We start from the raw sequence: 10,127 nt of genomic DNA on the forward strand, positions 1-10,127 counted from the left end.
ACTTTTCCTAATAAACAAAGTTTGAATACATTATATGTTTTTTATTAGTTAACTAAAAGGGCTTTGGGCCTAGTGATGGGCTGATAGCTATATAAACAAGATCTTCATGCCAAAGTTCTTATTATTCATCTCTTCGTTCTCTGATTCTCAATCTCTCCCAAAACCCTAAAATCGATCTCTGCAAATCTCTTACGATTCTCTCTTTGAAGGTACCATAATTTTGTTCTGATTCTTTTGTTTTGATTTTGCTTCTGATCTTTTGGTTCGTCAATAACTATTCGTAGTTCGTCAATCGTCAGATTTGCATATTGTTCGAATTTTGTGGTTTTTATCTTTCGTTTTTAGCTGTTGGATGAGAAAAAAATTACTGCTTAGATCTGTTTAATCCACTGCTTAATTGTGAGATTCTCAGAGAAAAAAATTGGGTTTTCGAAGACGATCTAATTCAATTTTAGGTTTTCTTTGTGCGATTCTCTTTTGTTTAGGGTTTATGTTAGCTTGATTAATTCTTAGGGTATTGATTTCTTTAACGGCTTTGAATTTGGTTTATGTCAGCTGATAGATTACTTGTTGCTCTCTTTTTTGTTTGCAGATGCAAATTTTTGTGAAAACACTCACTGGCAAGACCATTACTCTCGAGGTTGAGAGCTCTGACACCATTGACAATGTTAAGGCAAAGATTCAGGACAAGGAAGGGATTCCTCTAGACCAGCAAAGATTAATCTTCGCCGGTAAACAGCTAGAAGATGGCCGTACTTTGGCCGATTACAACATCCAGAAAGAATCAACTCTCCACTTGGTTCTTCGTTTAAGAGGTGGTATGCAGATCTTTGTGAAGACATTGACTGGTAAAACAATCACTCTCGAGGTTGAGAGTTCAGACACTATTGACAATGTTAAAGCTAAGATCCAGGATAAAGAGGGAATCCCACCAGACCAGCAGAGACTTATCTTCGCTGGGAAACAGCTTGAAGATGGTCGTACACTCGCTGACTACAATATCCAGAAAGAGTCTACCCTCCATTTGGTGCTTCGTCTCAGAGGTGGTATGCAGATTTTCGTGAAGACCCTGACCGGCAAGACCATCACTTTGGAGGTTGAGAGCTCAGACACGATTGATAATGTCAAGGCTAAGATTCAGGACAAGGAAGGGATCCCACCGGACCAGCAGAGACTTATCTTCGCTGGGAAACAGCTTGAGGATGGTCGGACACTAGCTGATTACAACATCCAAAAAGAGTCTACACTCCATCTTGTACTTCGTCTCCGTGGTGGTATGCAAATCTTTGTGAAGACCCTTACCGGAAAAACCATTACTTTGGAGGTTGAGAGTTCAGACACAATCGATAATGTCAAGGCCAAAATTCAGGACAAAGAAGGGATCCCACCAGATCAGCAGAGACTCATCTTCGCTGGTAAACAGCTTGAGGATGGTCGGACTCTTGCGGATTACAATATTCAGAAGGAATCAACCCTTCACCTTGTGTTGCGTCTTCGTGGTGGCATGCAAATCTTTGTGAAGACTTTGACAGGCAAGACTATTACTTTGGAGGTTGAGAGCTCAGACACGATTGATAACGTCAAGGCCAAGATTCAGGACAAGGAAGGGGTCCCTCCGGACCAACAGAGACTCATCTTCGCTGGAAAACAGCTTGAGGATGGTCGGACACTTGCAGATTACAACATCCAGAAGGAGTCGACTCTTCATTTGGTTCTTCGTCTTCGTGGTGGAAGCTTCTGAGCTTTATGATCTGTGGTCAAAAGTTGTGTTAATCGATTGAGCCTCATGCACTTGGGAGGTGATTTCTGCAGAAAAAAGAGTTGCGTTTGTTAGGTTTCATTTTCTGTTACCGTGGTAAACCTTTCGTTAGGCTCGTAATGAGCCTTTTATTTTTCAAGTTTTAATAAATAACTCAAGTGCATCTTAGGGGGGTGTATTGGAACTAGGATTTTAGAAAATTTTGGGTTTTTACTAAAATCACCTGTTATTGAATTTGTGATTTTCAAATCTTTTCTCAAATCCAATGTTATTGAAATTGAGATTTCAATAAAATCACTCACAATCTCTTGTTATTCAAACTATAATTTCTAAACTTGATATCAAATCAACTGTTATTGAAAACACAACTTTGTTTTTTTTAAAAAGCCATAACATTGATTTTGGGAGACTTTGGATACAATTTTACATGAGAAATTCAATTAAAGAAATCACACCTTGAGAGGTGTTATTTGGAAAAAACTTCTTTTAACAAAATAAACATAAGAGAAGTTGTCCTTTCACTTTCTCTTTCTCATTGTCAAAAGTCAAAACAAATCTGTCACCTTTTTTTTGTTCTTCACTTGCAGAAAAAAACAAAAGATTTCAATGGCAAATCAAATTCATTACCAACAAAATCTCTCTCAGTTTCAAGTTTTTAATTTGAAGTCCTAATACAAAAACATAAACTTTTTTATAACCACAACACACCATGATTTCTTTATCTTTTACCACAAACAACGTTGAACGTGTTTTGGAACGTGTTGCAGAGAGAATCCAATTTTTCTATTTTTTTTGTAAAGCAACGTTGCAAAGAGATCCCAAATTTTCTAGACAATGTTGGAGATAAGTTTTTTTTGTAAATCCAGTTTTCCTATTTTTATTTTAAAAATCTCACCAAATCATCCAATATTATCTCTTAAATCTCACCAAATAACAAACTAGTATTTCCTTTTCTAAAATGAAAATTCTAACAATTCCACCAAAAGTATCCTAAAAAATCACATAACTTTCTCAAAATCCAAAATTTCCTAAATTCCACTAAATCCACCCAAATCTTTAATTCAATACACCCCCCTTAGAAAGTCTGTTTTGTGATTTCATGTTGAAATGTTAAAATCATTGCCTACCTTTTTCGTTAAAAAATGGCTCTCACCGACATTCTTCTAAGGGAGAATTTCACATCAGTTTTGAGGTTGCAAATGTATTTGACATGTTGTTGAAAAATTGATACCAAATCAATGAATAACTGATACATGATCACCAGATGCAATGAGCCAAGATTCGAATGCTGAAAACAAAAGAAACAAGTAGTAGAAAACCTCCATTGTTGATGTTGCTTCTACCTCAGAGCCTGAGAGAGAGAACGAAGAAAAAAATGCCTACACTGTAGCAAAATAATATAATTTGAGATTGTACCGAACCAATTATTGACTAAATTGAAATCACCGGTCTAAACCGAGAATCAAAAAAAAAAAAAAGAACTTAAACCGGTCCGGTTATTGTTTGTTATTATGGAGCTTGAAGATGAAGAAATCTGAAATCTAGAGCCGTCGACATTTTATTTCCGACAGCAAAATTTGCGAAGTCAAATCGCGTAATCTCTAGTTCAGTTTTGTTCCGTTTCGAAATCTCAATTCCGTGTAGGAGATCTCCATAAACCCTAACCCCCTCAAGGTGCAGCCAAAATCCGATTGTGTTTTCTCTATTCAAAAAAGAAATTTCATGGTTTTCTAAAGAGATGAGAGGATCTGCACTACTTGATTTGATTCTGTTCCTGCTCGTATCTCCATTAGCACACAGCTTCAAAGGATCTGAAATCTCCAAATTCTATGACAAATCCATTTCCAATCAAATCTCTCAGCCCGATCGGTTAGTGTTCTTCATCGATCCATTTCCTTTGCATTTGAATTTCTTCTATTGGAAGCTTTCTTTATAAAGGGTTTGATTTGATTGATTCTAATTTATTCGGAAATGTCAACATCTATTTGATTTGGTCTCAAAGTTGACACCTTTTTGTTCAAGTTAGAGTTTTTACAAAGCTATAATGATTGTGATTTCTACAGAGAATCTGGTTATGTATTGGTTGTGATTTCTACAGAGAATCTGGTTATGTATTGGTTTCTACGGTAGATGGATCGATATCTTTGGTGGATATGTCCTCTCAGAAGCTGGATTGGACATTTCATACCAATGAGCCGATATATTCGTCTTACCAAGCTCCTCATTATCATTATACCACTGATGAGGAACGTGCCTCGGCGCTTGGTGATGACTTTTTCATGGATTGTGATAAGGATTGGCGTCTTTTCAATTCCTCTATGCGGAAAGGAAAACGCGTAAATGAGGTATATTTCGGTTTATGATGCGCCAAGGCTGTTTCTCATATAAGTCTTTAAGATATTGAAGTTGTATGATATGGAAGTGTCAAGTATGTATCTTTTTTCTGTTTTAGATAGTGGATGCTTCGGAGTTCATTGGAACATTGCCATATACATCGACGGATAGGATTGTTTTGGGGAAAAAGGACACATCTGTATTTCTCTTGGATTGGAAGACTGGGAAGTTAGTTAAGAGGTATAGAATGGACGAGCTATATTCTAATACAGTTGTTGAAAATGATAAAGAGAAGGCTATTGTTTTGTCTAAAGAAGCTCCGATACTATTTGGATCGGGGTTTAAGGAATCGGAAGATCTTCCTGAGCTTGTTTACATTGAGAGAAAAGATTTTAAAATCCAATGTATATCAAAGTTTGGAGATGTTTTGTGGAGTGTTTCTTATGCTAAGATGGAAGCTAAACTACAAAATCATGAGAGCGTACACCTCATGGGTGGGTTATCATCATCAGATGGTATTCCTATTAGAACTTCTTGGGGCAAAAACCATTTACCGCTATCCTATACGACAAGTGTTCCTGTGGTACAGTTACGTAATGTTAACTATGAAACACTGTTTCCGAGACTTGGTTTTCTAGACGAGGCGTTGTATCTTCCATTTCAAGATAGAAAACCTAATCGGTTGGCTCCTGGAGATGGGAAACACTTGGCACTTCCGAGCAATAAAGAGGCTGAAGAAGTCCTCTCCCTTCCTCTGCCTGAGACTGGTAATATCTCAGATCACAGATATTATTGATGGAAGCACTACACAGGCAGGCTTTGCTAGCAAATTTTCTGGTTTGATTGTTCTACTTTTCGGCTTTTGTGTTACTATGCTTTCTGTTTGCGGCATTTTCTTTTGCCGATTAAGACAGGGCATGTGGATCAAGGATCCTTATGTATCGGAAGTGCCAATCGCGATACCAAAGAAGAAAAAGTCCAAGAAAAATGGGACTCACAAGAAAGAGAACGGGCTTATATCTGGAGGGAACAAAGATCCCTCTAATGAAGAGAATGATAAGAGATTACTTACTGCTTTCCCTGGCCTCAATAATAATAGTTCAGCAGAAGGATATAGGGTTGGTAAACTGTTTGTCTCCAACAAGGAGATTGCTAAAGGGAGCAATGGAACTGTTGTGCTTGAGGGATCCTATGAAGGTCGTCTTGTAGCGGTTAAGCGTCTAGTTCAATCACATCATGATGTGGCTCAGAAGGAGATTTTGAATCTCATGGCCTCGGACAAACATCCTAATATTGTCCGCTGGTACGGGGTTGACCAGGACGAACATTTTATCTATATTTCATTGGAACGGTGTGCTTGTAGCTTAAACGATCTCATCTATGCATCCTCTGCACTGCTTGAGAGTCCAGTGGCTTCAAGTAGTATACAACCGATTCAGAGAAACCCAATCTTTGAAAATGGCAAGGGAGTTGAGCTATGGAAGGAAAACGGACATCCGTCTCCTGTTTTGTTGAAGTTAATGAGGTCTGTTTAGTCTCTCATCTTTCACACTTAAATCAAAGGTTGCATACATCTTTCTGATCTTTGTATGCTTGTGTTACAGTGATATAGTTGCTGGTCTAGTTCATTTGCATGATATTGGAATCGTACATCGAGATCTCAAGCCTCAAAATGTGTTGATTGTTAAGAACTCATCTGTATGTGCAAAGCTGTCAGATATGGGCATTAGCAAGCGCTTGCCAGCCGACACAAGTGCCTTGACTAGAAACTCAACTGGTAAGAATCTTAAAAACTTACATGATACAATGTAATAAAGGAAACAAAAATTGATAAACTCTTCTCTTATTAAACTTGTTGTTTTTAATGATAGGTTCTGGAAGTTCTGGGTGGCAAGCACCTGAACAACTCCGCAATGAACGACAAACAAGAGCTGTTGATCTCTTCAGTTTAGGGTGTGTTCTATTTTTCTGTATGACTGCAGGTAAACATCCTTACGGAGACAATTATGAGAGGGACGTAAACGTTTTGAATGATCGAAAGGATCTTTTCTTGATCGAGAGTCTTCCAGAAGCTGTTCATCTTCTCTCTGGTCTCCTGAACCCGGATCCAAATTTGAGGTACGGATGGCACTTCTGGCTGTTATTATTGCTATCAAAACTAGCCAGAATTGATAATTTTATTTTCATGGTGCTAATTGCGAAAATTTTTTTACTCAGAAGTGCTGTTTTTTATTGTATCCCAAAGTAACATCGAGAATCTTTCTTTGAGCTCGTCAATTAGGAACCCTCTAATGGAACCTTTTTTCAATATTTGAAAATGCAGACCGAGAGCACAAGAAGTTCTGCATCATCCATTGTTCTGGAACTCTGACATGAGACTGTCTTTCCTCCGGGATGCAAGTGATAGAGTCGAATTGGAAAACCGAGAGGAAGGCTCACAGCTCTTGGCTGCACTTGAAAGCACAGCAGCGGTTACATTAAACGGGCGGTGGGATGAGAAACTGGATAGCATATTCCTAGACAATATCGGGCGTTACAGGCGGTACAAGTTTGACAGCATCCGCGATTTGTTACGGGTCATAAGGAACAAACTGAATCACTATAGAGAGCTTCCAAAAGAATTACAGGAACTACTTGGGAGTGTACCAGAAGGGTTTGAGAGGTACTTCTCAAGCAGGTTCCCGAAACTGTTGATTCAGGTTTATACAGTTTTATTCGATTACTGTAACAATGAAGAGTTCTTTTTCAAGTACTCTAAGACCACTGTATTCTAGGATTCTTTTCTTCTGTTGACTCTCTCTGTATAATAGGGATTTACTTAATAAAGTGCTACATATAATTGTGGTGATTCTCACATATCTAACCTCTGTTTCACTTTCAGAGGTTAGTTCTCTCTATCTCTCACACTCCTTTTACTCGTTTGTGTTCACTTGTTCTAGAGAGAAAACACGAACACATTTTACTTTAATCTTCTACATTGATAACATTCTTGATAGACTCTTACAACACACCACAACACATACATATACTACTTCTACTTGACACACTTGCACTTAGACCTAATCATAACTCTTACACACTAGACCATACTCCTAGGTTCTAGGCACTCTTACAGAAGCCTCCTACACAAGTTACAAGTTAGTCAGTCTAAATATCCATTCTTGTAAATTAGGGCTCTCTATCAGATTAATGAATGAAAAAATTGGATGTTTTATTAAAAAAAAAAAAACAAACAAAATGGCCATTTAGTTATAAAGGGCCTGATTGGTTGTGGCTGTAGCTTTAGGATTTTGGCTGTAGAATTTTGTCTGTAGATTTGTCTGCTGTAGCTGTAGAATTTAGGCTGTAGAATTTTAGCTGTAGAACTAAATGAAAGCATGATTGGTAAATACAGCTGTGACTTTTATAAACTAAAAAAATGAGATAAATATTAGATGTATAATTTAGATTATTAATTTTGTCTATATTAAAATAAATAAAAAACATCATCTAAAACTTAAATAAAATTAATAAATGTGTAGAAAAATCATTTTTGAAATTAGCTTATGAGTTTTTAAATAATAATAAAACAATGCTCACATCTACCTACTAGTATTCCATAAACTCATTGCAATCTCATCGCGAAATCCCTCCATATATTGCCTCGAACCAGTCACGTCTTGTTCCACTATTTCATCTTCATCATCTAAAGTAGGGTGCAGATCACCATTTTGCATCCAATCAACATCAAAGTCGGGATCTGGTATGCTTGATTTCCGTACAAAGTTATGTAGCGCCATTGTTGCTATCACGAGCTTTCTTGTTGTTACAATGTCGTACCTTGCCCGGTCTTGCATGATCCTCCATTTTCCTTTCCACACTCCAAATGTTCTTTCAATAACACAACGAAGTGAAGAATGACGCCGATTAAATTTTTCTTTATAGTTACTAGGTGGTGCTTGATTTTGAAACTGATTTTGATGATACCGAGTTTGCCTATATGGTCCCAAATACCCTCGACGTAACGCATATCATGAATCAACAAGGTAATATTTACCTGTGGGTGGATGCGGAAAATTAGGATCACCTTCCATAGCTAAAGAAAGCACTTTTGCGTCATGAGCAGAACAAGGGATACCAACATATATGTAAGTAAACAACATGTCGAAGTTACTCACTGCAAGAATGTTCATGCTGCATACGCTTTTTCTATTCCAATATCGTTGTTGATCTCGTCCGGAGATAAAGAAGTGCAAACTTGTTTTCTGGAATCCCTAAAAACCATCTTCGAGCAACCTCATCATTAGATAGTAATTTATTGGCATCCCAATAGAAGGTTGAGCCAAATTCAATCTCTGAAATTTGATGCATCCGTCGTGCAGCCATTGTTACGTCAGATGTCAAAGCAGATGACATCTCAGCTGCTGCTAATTTTATTGCATCTGATCGTTCACGGAAAGCTTTTGATAGATCAGACTGATTGTCAATGTTCGATGCCCCACGCTTACGTTTACTTCGTTGCTCAGAATGTGATCGTTCATCGGAAGGTGGATTAATGGTGCCTTGTGTTGACTGATTGTTCTGATTTTGTTCATCTGGTGGAGTAGATAACGGCACATATGAATCTTCGCCAACATATGTTGTGTTCATATCAAATTGTCCTCGAGTATCATATGTATGTTGAGGCAATTTCCAACTGACCATCCATCTTCAACTCCAATATGGGCTCCACTGAACAATATTTCTAAGAGGTCTTCATTTGCTAAACATCTCTTACGAAATCGTTTAGCCACGTCTTGTTCCTAAATATTTTTAAAAAATTAATTAGTATAATTATATGTATACTAATATGTTGAAGTTCTAAAACGATAGAACAAAATAATTAATATATATAATAAAATACCTACTTGTATTCGAGCATCCCACCATTCTTGATCCATGGTTATTATTCCTGTGCTATGATCGACGGATATTCCAGTGAACTTGCGGAGTCGGCGGTAGCAGTCATACCATAGCTTCAAATTATGAAGATGATCTGCAAAATTTTTCCATACCAAATCAAATCCAGTAGCTTCTTTAAAGCTTTTCCTTCTCTAGTTAAAGATTTCTCTACCCAATTTTCTTTATCAAGTTGAGCTAGAAGTAACTCTATGAATGTTCGAGAAACTTTATCCGTCCACTTAACAATAAGCTATGACACAAAATAATATATCAATAGTAGTTTTTAACTAATTTTGAAATAAAAGCATTAAAAAATATTTACCTCTCTTTGAGAAGGAGATGCATCGTTGTCTGCCGTATCTACAAACCATAACAACCACAAAAGATATGACGAAAGTTACGTACGCACTTTTTTCTTCTTTTTGCTAACTTTTTGCTTTGGCTGGTGGATGCTTGATTTGATTATTATATACTAAAAAGCTGCCCACGCGATGCGTGGGTTACATATTAATTCTGAATAAAAATAAAATTTGTATTAAAGTAATATGATCGATTATTAATATAGTTTTTTGAAAAGAATTTTTTAAAATATTAACTTTTATGTTCCTTTTCGAAGTATTTTTGTGAATTACTAAAAAATAAATTTTGTTCTTTTTTTTTATTCATGGTGGTATGCCATAAATATACGCCACTACTTTTCTTAATTTACATAAAATATTTTATTCTGGAAATATATATATCATACTTCATCATAGAGTCTATTGTTTGCTGATTCACGATCCTTGGATCGGGAAAACGGCCAAAATCAACTCCAACTATTTTTCTGCAGCTTTTTTCAACCCAAACTCTGACCCCATCACTTATAAACCCGAATTTAGACCATTTAAAAAAAAAACAAACCTAAACTATCTAACTGTTATCCAATTTCAACATAGTTTTTTTTTGTATTTGTTAATGTCGATTAGAATTGTAAAGTCGTAATTATCTGTTCTTTTGTATTTGAATCATTCTTTTTATTCAATTGACTAAAGGTTAAATAATTCAGGTATTTGTTAAAATTGGCTAACGATTACATAGTTCAGGTTTGTTATTTAAAATTTATGTGGGTTCGAGT

The 10,127-nt window shown here is 36.6% G+C and overlaps 2 protein-coding genes and 1 long non-coding RNA gene across 3 annotated transcripts; 2 read left to right on the forward strand and 1 right to left on the reverse strand.

The window, feature by feature from the left end:
• The first annotated feature begins 99 nt into the window (after positions 1-99).
• LOC9310259 (polyubiquitin 4) lies at positions 100-1,928 on the forward strand. Its single transcript, XM_021021758.1, has 2 exons — positions 100-209; positions 593-1,928. Exon 2 carries the CDS (start codon positions 593-595, stop codon positions 1,739-1,741), a length of 1,149 nt encoding a protein of 382 aa, XP_020877417.1. The 5' UTR covers positions 100-209; the 3' UTR covers positions 1,742-1,928.
• A 1,365-nt stretch (positions 1,929-3,293) lies between these two features.
• LOC9308179 (serine/threonine-protein kinase/endoribonuclease IRE1b) lies at positions 3,294-6,949 on the forward strand. Its single transcript, XM_021022509.1, is given in 7 exon segments — positions 3,294-3,628; positions 3,858-4,104; positions 4,212-4,859; positions 4,861-5,618; positions 5,698-5,870; positions 5,965-6,211; positions 6,417-6,949. Coding segments are annotated over 7 exon segments (2,655 nt in total). The 5' UTR covers positions 3,294-3,497; the 3' UTR covers positions 6,868-6,949.
• A 653-nt stretch (positions 6,950-7,602) lies between these two features.
• Positions 7,603-9,436, reverse strand: LOC9308180. The gene is made up of 3 exons (XR_002331421.1): positions 9,336-9,436; positions 8,980-9,263; positions 7,603-8,874 (listed from the first exon to the last, which is right to left on the reverse strand). It is a non-coding gene; the product is annotated as an uncharacterized LOC9308180 (long non-coding RNA).
• Between the last annotated feature and the right edge of the window lie 691 nt (positions 9,437-10,127).

This window comes from Arabidopsis lyrata, assembly GCF_000004255.2.
Source record: "Arabidopsis lyrata subsp. lyrata unplaced genomic scaffold ARALYscaffold_6, whole genome shotgun sequence".
In the NCBI taxonomy this organism is placed as follows: Eukaryota; Viridiplantae; Streptophyta; class Magnoliopsida; order Brassicales; family Brassicaceae; genus Arabidopsis; species Arabidopsis lyrata.